Source organism: Sphaerodactylus townsendi, linkage group LG04 (assembly GCF_021028975.2).
Source record: "Sphaerodactylus townsendi isolate TG3544 linkage group LG04, MPM_Stown_v2.3, whole genome shotgun sequence".
NCBI classification, from domain to species: domain Eukaryota; kingdom Metazoa; phylum Chordata; class Lepidosauria; order Squamata; family Sphaerodactylidae; genus Sphaerodactylus; species Sphaerodactylus townsendi.
The window spans coordinates 147330432-147350722 of record NC_059428.1 but is presented as its reverse complement, the minus strand read 5'-3'; the positions used below and the strand labels follow the sequence as shown (position 1 = coordinate 147350722).

At 54.4% G+C, this 20291-nt stretch overlaps 1 protein-coding gene across 1 annotated transcript in view; it reads right to left on the bottom strand.

Annotated features, from left to right (window-relative positions):
• Positions 1 to 3058: 3058 nt before the first annotated feature.
• LG04H7orf50 (linkage group 04 C7orf50 homolog) overlaps positions 3059 to 20291 on the bottom strand; it is a 41147-nt gene continuing 23914 nt past the window's right edge. Inside the window, exons 2-4 of the mRNA XM_048494150.1 lie at positions 15913 to 16109; positions 4667 to 4748; positions 3059 to 3836 (exon numbers count right to left, since the gene is read on the bottom strand). Of these exons, the coding sequence (XP_048350107.1) occupies positions 3654 to 3836; positions 4667 to 4748; positions 15913 to 16109 (462 nt within the window). The 3' untranslated portion in view covers positions 3059 to 3653. The remainder of the gene's footprint in view (positions 3837 to 4666; positions 4749 to 15912; positions 16110 to 20291) is intronic.

Sequence of the window (20291 nt, the reverse complement as noted above, 5' to 3'; positions counted from 1 at the left end):
GCTTACGTGACCAGCAACCGGACGGTCTCTTTCCAAGTGCCTGCACGCCACCTGAAGCATCTCCCCCTAAGTTAAAATGACACATCCATTTCTCCGGCAATTTTGCAAAATCAGAGTCACTGGTTTCAAAGGGAAATGAGGTCAGACACCACGGAACGGGTGCTGCGAAGCCCGCTGCAATTAAAAGGGACGGTTGTTACCGCGTCAGAGTTTGTTTCTCCCCCCTGCAGCAATTAACGCTGTCATCAGAGGTGAATCTCTCGCTCCAAACAATCTTGAGCAATTAGTTTTCTCCCCCTCTTGCATTCTCTGCAAGAAAGCCCTGACTCCAGCGTTCTCGGTGGATATGAATTTTTTTCCCCGACAGACACACACAATGCAGATTAACTCAGCTGGAAGACAATTAGATTGGCAAACAGAGATTTAATGCAGCAGCGCACGCAAACCGTTACTCTTCGCCTTGGAGTGAGGTTTACTAATGCGACGGGCCGGTTTGAAAGACGCTGATGAGTTCAGTTGCATCTGCACAGCTCTATGTTCAGAAAAACGACAGAAAGGTGGAAATCAGAGATCCCAGTGAGGTTATTGTGGGTGCTGTGGTGCCCAACAATATATTTATTGGCTCCTGACTCCTCCTCCTGTAAAGCACCCATTCCCCACACTGAAGAGCCGATCGTGGCTTTCCTCCGTCTCGCTGAGCCAAGAAGGCCTTTAGAAGACCTTCAGAGTGGATCTGTAGGGAGGATTCATTTCAAAACAGCGACTCTATCATAAGACACTGAGCTTGGGACTTTCCAACATTTCGTGGCTGACTGCGTGGCAGTCATTTTGTGGCTGAAGTACCATTTGGTGGTAGTGGTCATCGTCTGTTTTCAAACCCAAAGGTGCCCAGAGGTCTCAGGAAAATTGGGAACCCCTGACGTATAAACAAAGCAGGTAACTGAACAAATCTCCACATTTCCTTCCATGACCGATCAGAGGATTTTAATATGACACTATATAGCTTCAAAACCCTATTGTCATCTCTTGGTCCACTATCACCCTATTGGTGATAATTCCCCCCAAATGAGAAAGGAGCGCAGTTTAGAACAGAGTCATCGTGCTCTGGATGAGATCAGCATTTATGGTCTTAATTATAAGTGTTTAATCTTATCTCTGTATTTCTATTTATTGTTTATTGCCAGTATCGTAAGCTGCTGTCCCAAGTCCGGTCTTGCCGGGACCGGGCGGGGTATGAATCGAATAAAAAGAAAACAAACTAAAATGTTATTGACAAGATTGGCCGGTCAAAGTACATGGTATGTGGCAAGCAAGCTTGGAAAAACCCACAGCTACCCTAGAGCCAGGATGTGGGGGATCAGGCTGAGCTGGTTCACCCCATATAAATCCCTGCAGACCTGTCAAAACAGAGCTGGGTTGGGCAGAACTGACCCAGAGGGGGGATGCAGCCTATTCCCACCTATTCGGTAGAACCGGTTACCAAAATTTTCTCAGTTCGGAGAACCGGTTGTTAATGATTAACTCCACTAGGGACAAGGGGGTAATCTCTGTCCCTGGGTACAACAAATCTCGTCAAGTGGGGGATGCAAAATCACACACCCCCGGTCCCCTGCCCCTCATGGCACCCTCCCCACGTGTGTATGAACTGTATGAAATAATACAATATATAGTAATTCTATTTTTTTTGTTCATTGGTATAAAGGTTGGGAAAGTATTATAGGTAAAGGTTTTTCATTTTCTTTTTTTCCCTTGAAATTTATATTGGAAAGAGAGGAGTTTAAGCTACCCTTTTAGATTAAGGATTTTGGATCTCTCCCTCTGTTAGTTTTCTTTCAAGTGGAACAGATGAAGTAGTTATAGGAATCTGAAGGGGAAGTAGAAAGTAGGGAGGGAGGGAAATATGGGAAGGAGGGAGGCAATATAGGATGTTTTAGTTGGTGGGGTTGAAAGAGATAGACAATTAGATATGTTTGTAATATGTTAACAATTGTAAACAGGTTTCTCTCCTTACTTATGTTATTATTTAAAATCAATCAATATAATTATATAAAAAAGAAATAATATACTACCTTTGTATATTGCTTTTTTAATACTTTAAACAGTCATTATTTGAATCTAGAGGCGGGGCGAAGGGGAACTGCCACAGCCCCGCCCAGGAATGCCCCACCCCCGGAATGCCTGGCCCCGCCCCCGTCATGCCCCGCCCAGCCCCATTGGCGCTACATCACTGTTTGAATCCCACCACCATCGGAACCTGTTACTAAAATTTTTGAATCCCACCACTGAACTGACCTCTTAGAGAAGACTCCCTGCCGTGGAGGACATTGTCAGTGTTAGCGGAACACAGCTTGCTGGACCTACCCCACTATTTACTAATCTAGTGGAAAATGTGTAGGTTGGAATTATTCTTCTTGTCTTCAGAATCAACCCCCTCAGCAACTAACAAAACGCAGGCTTAATAGATGGAGGCCAACGTTTGGAGTGACGGAGACCCTGTGCAACTTGAGGGGCAGGAGATATAAAGTCATGAAGGAGGGAGAGATTCAGGTAGGTCCTAAGGTGTCCCAGAGGGATTTCGCATGTTCAAGCGTTGCTTCGCTGGAATCTTGGCTGGTGCCAGCGCGTCAAATTCCATTGGAGTTACTCTGTTAGCACGGCACATACTGTATCACTTAAGCATTTGGCTCCCAGACCGAGTTGTCTTAAAGGGAATGCAACATGTTAGCGACTTTCCGAAGGCCTAATATCTTCCATGCTTTTTTTCTGAGGTTCCCGAAAGCAAGATGGATTCGGCGAAGGTTGCCGAAACCCCAGACAAAAGTTACTGTTTAAAGAACGACAAAACGCTTGGAGAATCTGGGCAATTAGCGAGGGTCGAAGACAACCGATCAAATTAGCACCTCCGGCTCTGGAATAATTAGTACTTTCATTTTCTACCCCCCCCCCCCAAAAAAAAAAGCCTGCATAGATCCATACAAATGTTCTCCCTGACAAAGATATAAGAGAGCAACATTTTCTCAACTGGAAAACAATTACAAGGTCAATATAACTCAGTAGCTGCCAAAGCATGAGAATTTATTGATCACATCGGGTGAAAGGGCCCGCGATTGTGCCCCTGTCGGCATAACTGTAAAGACACGGCACTCGTGTTTGCGTGATGCGGCTCATGGTAATAAAATGGCATTTTTTCCAGACGCAAGCGGAGGCGGGGCATCGAAAACCCACAGCCTCTGGATCGTCGACGCAAACAGATGATATAAAACGAGCGATGGAGCGGGTGGCGAGCAGATTGAAGGAGGCGCGTGCGGCAAAGACAGATTGCCCCACAGTTTGGTTTGAAAGCGTCCTCGAGGGCGGGGTGAGGGCACAAGTTTCATTGTGAACAGATGCAAAAAGTCTTAATAATAACTGCACGGGCGGTGTTAAAACAGTCCCAAAAGGAAGACCAATAGGGTTCTTACTGGAATCTATACGATGCCGTCTACTATATTTTGCTGTAATTATTTCCTTATTTTTAAAACCCTGATTACCGCTGCTTCTGAGAGCGCACTTTATAAAATGGTTTAAAGGTTAAGTATTCTACTGGACTCTGCTCTTGCCAAACGTCGTGGGGGGGGGGGGGATCTAGAAAAGATCTTTCCGGTGCCCCATTTTCACGACAACAACTGGAGAACGTTCCGGATGCGCTCCCGTTTCTCCAGAAGGCCGGGGTCCTCCGTTCCGGAAGCATCGTACTCTTTCACGAGAGCCTCCGCTTTCTGCACAGTCACAGTCCGTGCGCTGCCTTGGAGCCCCTCGAGATACCGTAACAGGATGGAAAAATATTTGCCAGGCACCTTGAAGACAAAAGGAGAAAGGGAGAGGGTCTTAAAAAACTGCACGTCAGAATCACGGGACTGTTTTGGGATGATACAGTGGTGCAGTTAATAGGGGAACATTTTACAGCCACCTTTATGACAGCCAGCGTGGTGTAGTGGTTAAGAGCAGGTGCACTCTAATCGGGAGAACCGGGTTTGATTCCCCACTCTGCCACTTGAGCTGTGGAGGCTTATCTGGGAAACCAGATTAGCTTGTGCACTCCAACACATGCTAGCTGGGTGACCTTGGGCTAGTCACAGTTCTTCGGAGTTCTCTCAGCCCCACCTACCTCACAGGATGTTTGTTGAAGGGGGTGGGAAGGGAAAGGAGATTGTAAGCCCCTTTGAGTCTCCTTACAGGAGAGAAGGGGGGGATGTAAATCCAGATCTTCTTCTTCTACTCTCCTTTTCCCTTGTTGAACAACAAATTCTATAGAGTTTGTACTGCCCTGAATCAAAATAGTAGGCACCCACTGGATGTTTCAGTCTTGGAATATTCTTACAGACGGCTATTCTAAGGAGGTGAAAGAGAAACGTGTCTAACTCTTGAAAGTTTCTACCCTAACACTCCGATAAGTTTCAAAGTTGCAGCTGGACTTCAATCTAACTGTACTCCTGCTGATCAACATAGCTACTCTCACACCATGCTGGCAAAACAAAAGTTCCGTTACGGGACGGATGAGAAAGAGAATTCTTGCTCAATTGTGAAAATGTTGGAAGTATGAATTGTAACTGAAGAGGGGTTGGAACAAGGACGTGAGTCTGGGGAGTCCCCTGCTGCAAAGAGCAACACAAACGTCAGGACGCACCTTGTCTTCGTCGTACATGTGCGAAAGAAGCCACGTCTGCCTGGTCTTCTGGAATTTCCATGCTTCCGGGTTTTTGCACCAGCTGCAAGCAAAGTTTAATTGAAAATCAGCGACTGGCCCTATTCGGTAAGATAAAACAAACACCTGTAACTTCTACACTACAGCTATTAGAATGAGTTTCAGCTCCAAATATTTTTAGCAGCTTCAAGACTGTTCCTGGACTCTAATCTGGAGAGCCGGGTTCGATTCCCCACTCCTCCACATGAGCAGCGGACTCCGAACTGGAGAATTGGATTTGTTCCCCTGCTCCTGCACATGAAGCCTGTTGGGTGACCGTGGGCCAGTCACAGTTCTCTTAGAACTCTCTCAGCCCCACCTACCTCACAAGGTGTCTGTTGCGGGGAGGGGAAAGGAAAGGAGATTAGAGTCCACTGCTCATATGGAGGAGTGGGGAAATAAACCTAGTACACTAGATCAGTGTCTGTCACTCATATGGAGGAGTGGGGAATCAAACCGGGTTCCACAGATTAGAGTCTGCTATTGTTAACCACTACCCCACATAGGTTGGAGACCCTGGCTATACCACATTAAGACACACATCTGCAAACAGCTGGACTTTTTTAAAAAGTCAGAACTGTTTTGCCTTGTGCTGTACCCCAGATGTGTTTATTGGCATGTCCAGATGTCCTCGCTATCTTGAGACTTCATTCTGGCCAGCATGGGGGGGGTGAGGTCAGCCCCGACCACATGACACCACACATAAGAAGGGAGCCATCGGTTTCGTCTGGCCTCCCACAAAGCGCGTCGTGGGGGGCGGCCACTGAAGGGAAAAAGGAGCCCCCCGGCCGCTGGCACAAGAATCGGCTCGAGCATGCGGGATCGTTTACAAACAGGGCGCCTAATCCCCTTCATTTATACAATTAAAAAAAACACAATCGTCAGGAGATGGATAGGTTGCCAGCGTTGGGGGAGAAGGAAGAAAAGGGGCAGAGTAACGTCTCGTTTCCTTCTTCCCCCGCGATACCGCAACGGCACAAACCGTCTGATGCTTGCATTTAAAAGTTCTCGGTCTGAGCTTGGCGAAAAGCCGACCGCTTATTTTGGACGTTTCTGACGAATTAGGCGGTTTCTGGTCGGTTTCACTCTTGTTCATTGGAATCTCTCCCCGCTTTTCCTTTCTCCCTGGCCTCATTTGAGCTTGGAGAGGAACCATAGGAAGGAAGGAGGAATTCCCTTATTAATATACCCCCTCCAACCAAAACAATGCCAGCTTCACATATTATGCACCTGGGAGGGGGTCAAGGTTTTCAGGTTCTCTCCTGCGCCCCCCAAGGGAGATTTTCAACCCGGCAGGCCGGTTTTCCCTTTAACAGTGAGATCTGAGTCTAGCAGCACCTTGAAGACCAGCAAGATTTTGGAGGTATAAGCTATCAAAACTAGAAGCTCCTCTGCCTATGCATCATAAATTGGAAGAGACGCCAAGGGCCATCAAGTCCAACCCCCTGCCATGCAGGAACACACAATCAAAGTACTCCTGACAGATGGCCATCCAGCCTCTCTTTAAAAACCTCCACCACACTCTGAGGGAGTGCATTCCACTGTTGAACAGCCCAGACTGTCAGGAAGCTTTTCCTGATGTTTAGGGGGAATCTCTTTTCCTTCACCTTGAACCCATGACTCCTGGTTCTAGTCTCTGGAGCCGCAGAAGACAAGCTTGCTCCCTCACCAACATGACATCCCTTCACATATCTAAGCATGGCTGTCATGTCACCTTCTTTACCTTCTCTTTACCAAACTAAACAAGAGCAGCAGTGGCATAGGAGGTTAAGAGCTCGTGTATCTAATCTGGAGGAACCGGGTTTGATTCCCAGCTCTGCCGCCTGAGCTATGGAGACTTATCTGGGGACCTTGGGCTAGTCACAGCTCTTCGGAGCTCTCTCAGCCCCACCTACCTCACAGGGTGTTTGTTGTGGGGAGAGGGGGAAGGGCAAGGAGATTGTAAGCCCCTTTGAGTCTCCTGCAGGAGAGAAAGGGGGGATATAAATCCAAACTCCTCCTCCTCCTCCTCCTCCTCCTCCTCCTCCTCCTTCTCCTCCTCCTCCTCCTCCTCCTGTGCGCATCAGCGCCCGTCCCTCCTCCCGCCCCTCCTCTCCTTCTTCTTCTTCTTCTTCTTCTTCTTCTTCTTCTTCTTCTTCTTCTTCTTCTTCTTCTTCTTCTTCTTCTTCTTCTTCTTCTTCTTCTTCTTCTTCTTCTTCTTCTTCTTCTTCTTCTTCTTCTTCTTCTTCTTCTTCTTCTTCTAAACATCCTCAGCTCCCTAAGCCTCTCCTTGTAGGGCAGGAATTCCAGACCTTTGACCATTTTGGTAGCCCTCCTCTGGACCCGTTCCAGCTTGTCAATATCCCTCTTGAATTGCGATGCCCAGAACCGTACACAATATCCCATCATTGCCCCTCAAAAGCCTTCACTCAGAAAACTTTCTCTATGGTGCTACTTGACTCAAGTTCTGCCTGGGATATCCAAGTCAGGCCAGGAGAGGTGGTTTGCCGTTCCCTGCCAAACGAAATTCTCCAAGGAGGGCTCGATATGAATCCATGCATCTTATCAATGCCCTAAAATAACAGGAGAAAAATCGAAACCGAAGAGGGAAAAGTTATTTGTTTCCAACTCCCCTTCTTCTTTTGAACAAATGTATGATTAAAAAGCACGCGCCCCTTTCCAAGTTGACGTTAACCGTATAAAACGGAGGACTCCTTTCTGGCGCAGTTCTACTAATGACAAATGGGAGTAGAGGTTAATTTGTATTACAATTCCTCCTGTATTTTATAGACACGATTTTAATTCTGGGGTTGGGACAGCCACAACGACTCCCCTGGAGCTCAACTGACGCACAATCGTGTTTTTATATGTCAGTCTTATGTTTGGTTGACAAGTTTTGACACTTCTCTAGAGTAAAGGAACTGCGAGTATATTTCACTCGGTTGGGCTGTAACCGAGCTTCGCATTTTCCCAGGAGCTGGTCAAAACTGTTAATTTTTTTTACAAGATATCGTATGAATTTGTTTTAACAAGGAAAGTTTCAGTGAAATCTGACCAGGTCAGCAAATTCCTTTTGGGAATGGAAAAAACAACAACTCCAGCTAGTTGTATTTTATGTATTTAATTTGTCAACGGGGTTTTTGCACCCACCTACGTACCAACCAAGTATGAGATGAAAACTTTGTTCTAGGGCCGTGGTGGCGAACCTTTGGCACTCCAGATGTTATGGACTACAATTCCCATCAGCCCCTGCCGGCATGGCCAATTGGCCATGGTTCTAGCGAGACTGACTAAGGAGACTAGGGAGACTGTCTAAGAAAAAGACCGTGCTTGGGAATGGGGCTGGCTCAAATATAGAAATAAAGACCCTCTTTTTAAAGTTACAGAATGGATTTGCGACAGCTCTGTGAGGCCCTCCTGCTAAAACTACGTATTTCAGAGCAGGGTCCTCATACAACAGAGAGCACCATCTTCCATCCTCTGGTAGATCTTGCACCTGCAATCCTGGTCTTGAAGAAACAGTCCATCATGTTCTATTATATTGCCCTTTATATGCTGTAGAGCGGGAAAGACTACTTAACCCTCTCTTAGCTGCTCTAGGCAACACTACAGATGCTGTCAAAACTTTGTTCTTGCTAGACAGCAACTCAACTGTCACCATCGAACAAACTGCCAGATTTCTGTGTGTTGTCATCGCTGAACGTTCCCAAATGCTTAGCAGACTCAAACCCAATTCAGTGGCTTAATCTTCCAGCTCTCCTGATGCTTCTTTTTTTAAAAAAAATTTTACCAGCCAATTTTAATTTCCATTGTATAATTTATATATATGCCATTAAAGGTTTCTATTATTACAAAAATAGTATTTCAGTGCAGGGTCCAAAGTTGCTGAATTTGTGGGCAGTTCTGAAAAATTGGAGAATTGATACTGTCCACCACAATAAAATGGTGGCCCCAAGGGTTGGGTCCAATAACAAAAATGCTAGGAAATTCTAACAAACCTCAGGAGGTTCCACATGAACTGTCTTCCTAGGGAGGGTCCGTGGCCTCACGTCAAGTTTCACATAAGAAAAGGGGGTGCAACCGTCAATATTAATAATAATAGAACTACCACTACTGTTGCACTCTGGCTATAACTAATATTTCAAATATGTATATCTATATACGTGAGTTTATATCATTGTTCATATTTTTTATATATTTCATTAGTTGTAAATACAATCATTTCTTGTCGACTACATCCAACAGGTAAGTTCAACTTATTTTTAACAATTATAACAAATAGATTCAGGGTATTAATTCAGGTAAGTATTTAGTTCATACTCTCCCATCAGTTCAGCATCCTTAAGCATCCTTAAGTTCAGCATCACATTCAATCAATGTGAAAACATGTATATACATAAATATATTCAGTCCATCTTGGTTCATCAACATTTTATATGAATCCACTCAGGTAAGTATTCTGTACGTATTCAATGATAAGTCCAAGATTGTGCACAGACATAAGTCCAAATTCTTTTAAACACAAGGAGGAAAATGCATTGCGCCTAATCCACGTTTTTCGATGGCTTCATCAGCCTCACAGGTTGCAGATATTTGCCAAACCATTTCAGAATTCCCCGCGTTGCACAACTGTACATTTGACCGATGGAATTACTACATATCCTGAAAAGTAATGAAACACTAGCAACGTTCAATTGTGTAAGGTTTTATTTTGCTGGAAATGAAAACCATTCCGAAGGGAAGTATTTAATGCAATTTTTTTTTAAAAAAAGATCAAATTTCAGAATTAAACGGCTTCTTTACAGGAAGGGTTTGGGCAGAGAAACATGAGCGTAGCGCTAAAATATTTCACACCTGTTACATGCAAGCACGTTGCCGGAAGAGCTTGCAGCAGAACTGTGAACCTCAATGTTAATTCAGTTTTAAAGCTATTGCATTTTATCTGATAGTGTTTGGGGACAGGGAGACAAAACTGAAAGGAAGGAAGGAAGGAAGGAAGGAAGGAAGGAAGGAAGGAAGGAAGGAAGGAAGGAAGGAAGGAAGGAAGGAAGGAAGGAAGGAAGGAAGGAAGGAAGGAAGGAAGCAAGCAAGCAAGCAAGCAAGCAAGCAAGCAAGCAAGCAAGCAAGCAAGCAAGCAAGCAAGCAGCAGGCAGGCAGGGAGGGAGGGAGCGAGCAAGCAAGCAAGCAAGCAAGAAGCAAGCAGGCAGGCAGGCAGGCAGGCAGGCAGGCAGGCAGGGAGGGAGGGAGGGAGGGAGGGAGGAAGGAAGGAAGGAAGGAAGGAAGGAAGGAAGGAAGGAAGGAAGGAAGGAAGGAAGGAAGGAAGGAAGGAAGGAGGGAGGGACCGAGCGAGCGAGCAGGGAGGGAGGGAGGAAGGAAGGGTAAGAGGAAGAGGAGGAGGTTTATACCTTAAAGGTAAAGTTTCCCCTTCAGTCGTGTCCGACCCTGGGGTACCACTGTGAGCAGTGATTTTACAGGCAAGCTGTTTTTGTGGGGTAGTTTGTCATTGCTTTCCCTGGCTATTCTTTACCCCCTAGCCATGAGATAGGTACTCATTTACTGACCAAGAAATGGATGGATGGCTGAGCTGAGCTGACCATGAGCCAACTGCCAGGATATCTGACCCACAGGGGGCTCGAACTTCTGACCATGTGAGTGGCACTTAACCACTATGCCACACGGCTCCTGTTTATACCTTAAAGGAGTCTCAAGGTAGCTTGCAAACTCCTTTCCCTTCCTCTCCCCACAACAGACACCATGCGAGGCAGGTGGGGCTAAGAGAGTTCGGAGAGAACTGTGACTGGCCCAAGGTCACCCAGCAGGCCTCATGTGCAGGAGTGGGGCATCAAACCCAGCTCACCAGATCAGAATCCACTGCTCATGTAGAGGAGTGGGGAATCAGACCTGTTCTCTAGATTAGAGTCCACCTGCTCCTAACCACTCCACCACGCAGTTAACTGCATAGTTGTTGTTTTTAATACCGCGGGTCCCTAAACATTAGGAAGATCTTCACAAAAGGTGCTTTAACAGGAGGAGGCTGGAGAATTCCAGCTCACAAGCATACTTGGGGCAAAATGAATCAAGATGCTGCATGGGGGGGGGGTTAGTTGTTCAGGAGGCAAAGTTAGGACAACCTCAGAGCTTTTGGCTGAAGCTCCCTTTGTTAAATCAAACCCGTGGAGATCACAGAACTGAAAGGACCCCGAGTCCAGCTGTGCCGGACCTTGCAGACGCCCTTTTACTTCCCTGGGGCACACCAAACCGACAGCTGCTCTTAATCTTGCTCCAAACAGGTTCCCGGGTTTTTTCCCCGCTCACACCTGCAGCACAGTTATACCCTGCCAAAGGATCCACAGGGGAAAACGCAACGCCCGGGGGGTGGGTGGGTGGGTGGGAGGTTTGTAGCACGTCCTGGCCACTAACGTGGCTATTAATGCACGGAACGGTCTCTCGCCTCTCCCTTCCCCGGCTCTTCTCGGGTGCAGAAGGGGGGGGGGGTTGGGGGAACTCTAGCACTGAAAGAAGTCAGAGAGGCCGTGGCCTCAAAAGGCAACCTATGGAGTCAGACCGGGCCACTGCTCACTAGAGAAATGTTGCCAGGGGGGTGTTTTAATCACCTCCTTTGACCCGGATGAGTCAGGCTAGCCTAATCTAATCAGCGCTTGGAAACTAAACAGGGGTTCCTGTTTAACAGTCGGATGGGAGACCACGAAGGGAGTCCAGGGTTGCTACGCAGAGGAAGGCAATGAATGGCAAACCACCTCCTCTTTGTCTCTGGCCTGATCCGGATGTCCCAGGCGAGCCCGATCTCATGAGATCTTGGAAGCTAAACAGGGTCTGCCCTGGCTAATAGCTGGACGGGAGACCATCGAGTAAAACCACGGTTGTTGCGCAGAGGCAAGCACGTCAAACCACCTCCTCTTTGTCTCTGGCCTGATCTGGATGGCCCAGGTGATCTCATTCTCATTGGATCTCAGAAGCTAAAGAGAGATAGGCTTGGAGGTACTTGAGTAGGAGACCCCACCTCACCCCAAAGACGTCCACGGTTGCTGTGCAGAGGCAGGCAACGGCAAACCACCTCCAGTTATCCCTTGCCTCGAAAACCCGATGGGGTCTCCATACGATGCCTGCAGCGTCACCCTTTCGGTCCCATGACTCTGCCGGCCAGCTGCTCGTTTATCCTGGCCCCCGCCTCTTGAGGTTCAGCTTTGCCCGAAGACAAAATGCTCACACGTAAAACAGCGATATATTTTAAAAGCCTTTTTTCAACGGTTTGGACGGTTCACTGCCTGTTAGTTAATTACCGACACTAAAGCCCGGCTAGCTCTGGGATCAGCGGGTGATTTAAAGAGAGGGTCAGAAAGCCATTTTATCGTTGTTGTTATTGACCGGGCTAAATGCCGCACGTGCCTCCCCCCCCACCCCCCCAATCGCTTTTGAACCAAAAGACTTAGATAAATATTGTCCAGCTCTGGCTTCACACCGACACGCAGGCAGGGGAGCCGGGACGCCAGACATCAATCGCTCAGCGCTTCTGGCATCTTTAACGCACCCCTGTAAAGCGAAGGGGAGGGGTTGGACCTCTCGGGAAGAACCTCTGGTTTGCATGCAGAAGAAGGTTCAATTTGGGGAGCCTTCGGGGAGGGCGGTATACAAATATAATAAATAAAAAAAAATAAAAAATAAATTCCCGGCATCTCCAATTAAAAAAGAAGCAAGGAGTAGGTTAGGGGAAAGGTCTCGTGTGTTTGTACTTCTCATTTATTGTGCGTTGTTGTAACAATGAAGTCGCTAGTGAGGTTTAAGATGTAAAAACTGGTGTAATTTTCCCCTGCAGGGGAGCTTTTGTTTAGTGGGGGAAGGCTCTACGCCAGCGTGGTGTAGTGCTTAACAGCAGGTGGATTTGAATCTGGAGAACCGGGTTTGATTCCCCCACTTCTCCGCCTGACTGGTGGAGGCTTATCTGGTGAGCCAGATGTGTTTCCACGCTCCTACATTCCTGCTGGGTGACCTTGGGCTAGTCACAGTTCTCTCAGAACTCTCTCAGCCCCACCTGCCTCACAAGGTGTCTCTTGTGGGGAGAGGAAGGGAAAAGGAGCTTGTCAGCCACCTTGAGTCTCCTCACAGGAGAGAAAGGTGGGAATAAATCCAAACTCTTCTTCTCTTCTTTCCAGTCGAGCAAGGACTTTTGGTGAGCAGAAGGATCCCAACCATTTCAACAACTTGGAAGACAACGAAACGACGACATTGGAATAATGTGTCTATTTTGCAAACAGTAGGGTAGATCCAACCCGTCCCCCAAGGAGCCTTCTGCCAACCCAAGAGGCCTTCTGTTAACTTAAGTGGCTCTTCCACCAAAGGAAGAATCACAAATTGGAGGCGGTCCCCTTAGGCAGATGGAAGCCCTTTAATTTTGCTCACTGGAGCAAGAAGATAGCGGTAGGATTCACCCTAATATATTTAATCTGAGACAGAAAACGCCCCAAACTCCTGCACCAACATTTAAAGCAACAGATTTAACGCACACACTAGTTCAGTGGTGGCGAACCTACGGCACGGGTGCCAGAGGTGGCACTCAGAGCCGTCTCTGTGGGCACGTGAGTGTGCCCCCCCTCCACATCTAGGCTGGCCTGGGCTGCTGGGTCAATTATTAGCATTAAACCTAAGACCTAGTTTTGGGGAAGCAGTGTAGGTAACCCTGTTAAGCGCTGTTAAACCCCACTGATTTTCATGCGAAGAACTAAAGCGCGATCCTTTATCTGGGAGTAAGCTCAGTTGCTGGCAATGGGGCTTGCTTCTGAGTAAACCCTCCTAGGGTCGTGATTCACCCGTTGGAAGAGTTGCACAGTTGCTTCAAAGCAAAGCCACCGACTACCACCAAGCTTACTCCCGAGTAACGCACGCCTCGGAGCCAACCGTTTTTTCTAAACTAAAACCTAAGTATTCAAATTAAATTGCCATGTTGGCACTTTGCGATAAATAAGTGGGCTTTGGGTTGCAATTTGGGCACTCGGTCTCGAAAAGGTTCGCCATCACTGCACTAGTTCCAAGCACGGAAATTCAGGTAAGGTTAGTAATGAAAGTAAACTTTGCTAGATTCAAGCACTGCAAAATAATTTTTAAAAGGCCTTTTTTAAGAACCTCCCCAGTGAGAATCGTAAATTCAGAAAGGTCAGCGAAACCAGAAGAGATTATGTTTTCAGAGGCAGAGAAAACACCCGGCAGGGGGTCTGAAATTTTGATAGAAGCGGATTGCTGGATACACCTGCTGCGCCTCGGTCGGCTTTACATAATTAAATCCAGATTTTTCTCCGCATGTGTCTGTTGGAGCCCCTCGTATAAACCCGTGGCCCTTTTTGGGAAACCTCCCCCACAGCACATTATATAAATGAAACTAAACAATTACTAGGTGAGTTTCCATGACTTAAACAAGCGAGCAAAAACAAACAAAATTCACTGGAGATGGGAGCCCCGTGCCAAAAAATAGGCCAGTTCGAGGCTTTGACGTGTGTTCCTTGACATGCGCTCCTCAAAGTGCGCGCTCGGACACCTTTTCCAGCGGTGGCCTTCGGTCCTTCCAGACCCAAGACTCACTTTTAATGCCCAGGAGACAATGTGGGATCAACTCAGCCTCGATCACATTATAGGAAGCGTGGTATCGCGGTGAAGAGCAGGTGGACTCGAATCTGGTTTGATTCCCCGCTCTGCCACTTGAGCTGTGGAGGATTATCTGGGGAACCAGATTAGCTTGTGCACTCCAACACATGCCAGCTGGGTGATCTCGGGCTAGTCACACTTCTTCGCAGCTCTCTCAGCCGCACCCACCTCGCAGGGTGTTTGTTGTGGGGGGGAAGGGAAAGGAGATTGTAAACCCCTCTGAGTCTCCTTACAGGAGAGAAAGGGGGGATATGAACCCAAACTCTTCTTCTTCTTGGGCCGGAGGAGAGGATCCTGTTGAAAAGATCCGTGATGGCAAGAGGATGGTTGATTCTGGGATTTATATAGAACAGGGTTTTCAAACTATGGCCATCCAGATGTTCATGCACTACAATTCCCATCAGCCCTGCCACTTGGATAGTCTATCAAGGGTTTTCAATTGTCCATGAGCTTAATTCAGTCCTTTTCTTTAAGCAGAAAACTTAACTTGGCCGCCATCCACCATTCTTCAATAGTAGGTGTCGTGTTCGCTTCTTTAGCGTTCAGATATTTCTCCGCAATTCCTACATGTTTGATTCGTTTTAACGTGCAGCGTTCGAATACTGACCGTCAGCACACCCAAGTTTCATTCTGCTTTTTCAATGTATAGGTCAGGGTTTGCAAGTATCACCCCCCACCCCACATGCATCCAAGAATACATTTCCAGCAGATGGTGAGATGACCCACCCACCGAGCGCAGTTCCAAACGGCGGGCGAAGAATCCCAGCCCCTCCACGTATTGAGCACGCCACTGTTGCTCTGTTACGAAAGTTACGCAACTGAAGACACGCACGGGTCTCCCCCCAGCGTGGAATGCAATCAATTTCTCTCCCCTCCGCCCTCAAATGCTATAAGTAAACCATTCAGACTGTCTGGGTATTTTGGTCTTAAGCGCTGCCGGGAGATAGGAACCTGGAACGCTTCCAAGTGGGGGAAACTGCTCGGCTTTTCAAGTGGAGGCCGGGTCTCTCTTTGGAAAAAAAGGAAGGATAAACACTACCCTTCATGTTTAACTGGGTCCTGTAGTTTTGCTTTCGCGAGCCATGGAAGCTTTCTTCTTTTTAAACACGGCGTTCGACGCTGGAATTTTAAGTCCCGCACTAATTACGGTAAATAACGTTTTGAAGCCTGGAGCCGTTTGCTTGGCCTGGCATATACTTATAAAACCCCGGGGCATACAAATGGGAGGCTTTGTTCTTCGTAAACTTTTGTCCAAAAAGCGGTTTCGCGGAGGACTCTTTGATATCGTCCAAATGTCATGGGGAATACTGTGCCTCGCATAATTTGAAGGCTGCCCGCCTCCAAATCACCTAGTAGAATTTCACCGTACTGGGAAGGAAGAAATATCCATCTCCAGTAGATCAACAGAAGTAGTCGAACACTGGATCCCACCCGCTTTCTGAAAATACTTAGTGGGTACCAGGACAGAAAATACTTAGTGGGTACCATAGTGGGTACCAGGACAGAAAATACTTAGTGGGTACCATAGTTTCTCGTGCTATACAGACAAAACTTACCTTTTCAAATATTCCAGCGCCAGTTCGGAGCCTGAAGGCTTTTTAACTTCTTCCCTCTCGGCCGCGATCCCTGCCTCTCGCATTAATTTCTTCTGCTCCTTCTTGCGCTCTTTCTTCAACTTCCGTTCCAACGTCCTCTTCTCCTCTGGTGTCAGCTCCTGGTTTGATTCTTCTTCTTCTTCCTCCTCCTCCTCTCCCTGGAAAAACCAAATCATGACACTCAAAACAATGATCCAAGATACACGTGGAGAGATGAAGGGTACGTTGCAAAGACTGCTGAGTCTGATCTATGCACAGAAAGCCATTTGTTCCCAAGGGAATCCCTGAATACTGGAGGTGGGGGTAGGTACTCCCATCCATCCATCCGTCCGTCCGTCCGTCCGTCCGTCCGTCCGTCCGTCCGTCCATCCAATCATACAGTTGGAAGAGACCCCCAGGGCCATCAAGTCCAACCCTCTTCAATGCAGGAACATACAATCAAAGCACTCCTGACAGATGGCCATTTAGCCTCTGTTTAAAAACCTCCAAAGAAGGAGACTCCACCACACTCCAAGGTAGTGCATTCCACTGTCGAATAGCCCTGACTGTCAGAAAGTTTTTCCTGATGTTTAGGTGGAATCTCTTTTTCTTCACCTTGAATCCATTACTCCGTTTCCTAGTCTGAGGCAGTAGAAATCAAGCTTGCTCCCTCACCAACATGACATCCCTTCCAATATCTGAACATGGCGATCATGTCATCCTTCTCTTCACCAACCTAAATATACCCTAAGTCTCTCCTCATTGGGCATGGATTCCAGATTTTTTTACCATTTTGTTTGTACTCCTCTGTACCTGTTCCAGCTTGTCAGTATCTTTCTTGAATTGCAGTGGCCAGAACTGAACACAGTACTCTAGGTGAGGTCTGATCAGTGCAGAATAGAGAGGTACAATTACGTCCCTCGATCTAGACACTATACTCCTATTGATACAGCCCAGAATCACACTGGCTTTCTTGGCCGCCGCATCACACTGCTGACTCATGTTCATTGTGGTCTACTAAGACTCCTGAATCCCTACTCTGCTGTGGAAGCTTGGTGCCAGTCACACGCTCTTAGCTTAACCTACCCCACAGGGTTGTTGCGTGGATAAATCGAAGGGAGGAGAATGGTATAGCCACTTTGGGTCCCTGCCGGGGAAAACAGACGAGTATAAATGCAGTAAACAAATGTAATAAAACGCTGCTTCCACGAGTCGCCACTGGGGCCCCCCCCACCCCCCCCCCCCCCCACCCCCCCCCCCCCCCACCCCCCCCCCCCCCCACCCCCCCCCCCCCCCACCCCCCCCCCCCCCCACCCCCCCCCCCCCCCACCCCCCCCCCCCCCCACCCCCCCCCCCCCCCACCCCCCCCCCCCCCCACCCCCCCCCCCCCCCACCCCCCCCCCCCCCCACCCCCCCCCCCCCCCACCCCCCCCCCCCCCCACCCCCCCCCCCCCCCACCCCCCCCCCCCCCCACCCCCCCCCCCCCCCACCCCCCCCCCCCCCCACCCCCCCCCCCCCCCACCCCCCCCCCCCCCCACCCCCCCCCCCCCCCACCCCCCCCCCCCCCCACCCCCCCCCCCCCCCACCCCCCCCCCCCCCCACCCCCCCCCCCCCCCACCCCCCCCCCCCCCCACCCCCCCCCCCCCCCACCCCCCCCCCCCCCCACCCCCCCCCCCCCCCACCCCCCCCCCCCCCCACCCCCCCCCCCCCCCACCCCCCCCCCCCCCCACCCCCCCCCCCCCCCACCCCCCCCCCCCCCCACCCCCCCCCCCCCCCACCCCCCCCCCCCCCCACCCCCCCCCCCCCCCACCCCCCCCCCCCCCCACCCCCCCCCCCCCCCACCCCCCCCCCCCCCCACCCCCCCCCCCCCCCACCCCCCCCCCCCCCCACCCCCCCCCCCCCCCACCCCCCCCCCCCCCCACCCCCCCCCCCCCCCACCCCCCCCCCCCCCCACCCCCCCCCCCCCCCACCCCCCCCCCCCCCCACCCCCCCCCCCCCCCACCCCCCCCCCCCCCCACCCCCCCCCCCCCCCACCCCCCCCCCCCCCCACCCCCCCCCCCCCCCACCCCCCCCCCCCCCCACCCCCCCCCCCCCCCACCCCCCCCCCCCCCCACCCCCCCCCCCCCCCACCCCCCCCCCCCCCCACCCCCCCCCCCCCCCACCCCCCCCCCCCCCCACCCCCCCCCCCCCCCACCCCCCCCCCCCCCCACCCCCCCCCCCCCCCACCCCCCCCCCCCCCCACCCCCCCCCCCCCCCACCCCCCCCCCCCCCCACCCCCCCCCCCCCCCACCCCCCCCCCCCCCCACCCCCCCCCCCCCCCACCCCCCCCCCCCCCCACCCCCCCCCCCCCCCACCCCCCCCCCCCCCCACCCCCCCCCCCCCCCACCCCCCCCCCCCCCCACCCCCCCCCCCCCCCACCCCCCCCCCCCCCCACCCCCCCCCCCCCCCACCCCCCCCCCCCCCCACCCCCCCCCCCCCCCACCCCCCCCCCCCCCCACCCCCCCCCCCCCCCACCCCCCCCCCCCCCCACCCCCCCCCCCCCCCACCCCCCCCCCCCCCCACCCCCCCCCCCCCCCACCCCCCCCCCCCCCCACCCCCCCCCCCCCCCACCCCCCCCCCCCCCCACCCCCCCCCCCCCCCACCCCCCCCCCCCCCCACCCCCCCCCCCCCCCACCCCCCCCCCCCCCCACCCCCCCCCCCCCCCACCCCCCCCCCCCCCCACCCCCCCCCCCCCCCACCCCCCCCCCCCCCCACCCCCCCCCCCCCCCACCCCCCCCCCCCCCCACCCCCCCCCCCCCCCACCCCCCCCCCCCCCCACCCCCCCCCCCCCCCACCCCCCCCCCCCCCCACCCCCCCCCCCCCCCACCCCCCCCCCCCCCCACCCCCCCCCCCCCCCACCCCCCCCCCCCCCCACCCCCCCCCCCCCCCACCCCCCCCCCCCCCCACCCCCCCCCCCCCCCACCCCCCCCCCCCCCCACCCCCCCCCCCCCCCACCCCCCCCCCCCCCCACCCCCCCCCCCCCCCACCCCCCCCCCCCCCCACCCCCCCCCCCCCCCACCCCCCCCCCCCCCCACCCCCCCCCCCCCCCACCCCCCCCCCCCCCCACCCCCCCCCCCCCCCACCCCCCCCCCCCCCCACCCCCCCCCCCCCCCACCCCCCCCCCCCCCCACCCCCCCCCCCCCCCACCCCCCCCCCCCCCCACCCCCCCCCCCCCCCACCCCCCCCCCCCCCCACCCCCCCCCCCCCCCACCCCCCCCCCCCCCCACCCCCCCCCCCCCCCACCCCCCCCCCCCCCCACCCCCCCCCCCCCCCACCCCCCCCCCCCCCCACCCCCCCCCCCCCCCACCCCCCCCCCCCCCCACCCCCCCCCCCCCCCACCCCCCCCCCCCCCCACCCCCCCCCCCCCCCACCCCCCCCCCCCCCCACCCCCCCCCCCCCCCACCCCCCCCCCCCCCCACCCCCCCCCCCCCCCACCCCCCCCCCCCCCCACCCCCCCCCCCCCCCACCCCCCCCCCCCCCCACCCCCCCCCCCCCCCACCCCCCCCCCCCCCCACCCCCCCCCCCCCCCACCCCCCCCCCCCCCCACCCCCCCCCCCCCCCACCCCCCCCCCCCCCCACCCCCCCCCCCCCCCACCCCCCCCCCCCCCCACCCCCCCCCCCCCCCACCCCCCCCCCCCCCCACCCCCCCCCCCCCCCACCCCCCCCCCCCCCCACCCCCCCCCCCCCCCACCCCCCCCCCCCCCCACCCCCCCCCCCCCCCACCCCCCCCCCCCCCCACCCCCCCCCCCCCCCACCCCCCCCCCCCCCCACCCCCCCCCCCCCCCACCCCCCCCCCCCCCCACCCCCCCCCCCCCCCACCCCCCCCCCCCCCCACCCCCCCCCCCCCCCACCCCCCCCCCCCCCCACCCCCCCCCCCCCCCACCCCCCCCCCCCCCCACCCCCCCCCCCCCCCACCCCCCCCCCCCCCCACCCCCCCCCCCCCCCACCCCCCCCCCCCCCCACCCCCCCCCCCCCCCACCCCCCCCCCCCCCCACCCCCCCCCCCCCCCACCCCCCCCCCCCCCCACCCCCCCCCCCCCCCACCCCCCCCCCCCCCCACCCCCCCCCCCCCCCACCCCCCCCCCCCCCCACCCCCCCCCCCCCCCACCCCCCCCCCCCCCCACCCCCCCCCCCCCCCACCCCCCCCCCCCCCCACCCCCCCCCCCCCCCACCCCCCCCCCCCCCCACCCCCCCCCCCCCCCACCCCCCCCCCCCCCCACCCCCCCCCCCCCCCACCCCCCCCCCCCCCCACCCCCCCCCCCCCCCACCCCCCCCCCCCCCCACCCCCCCCCCCCCCCACCCCCCCCCCCCCCCACCCCCCCC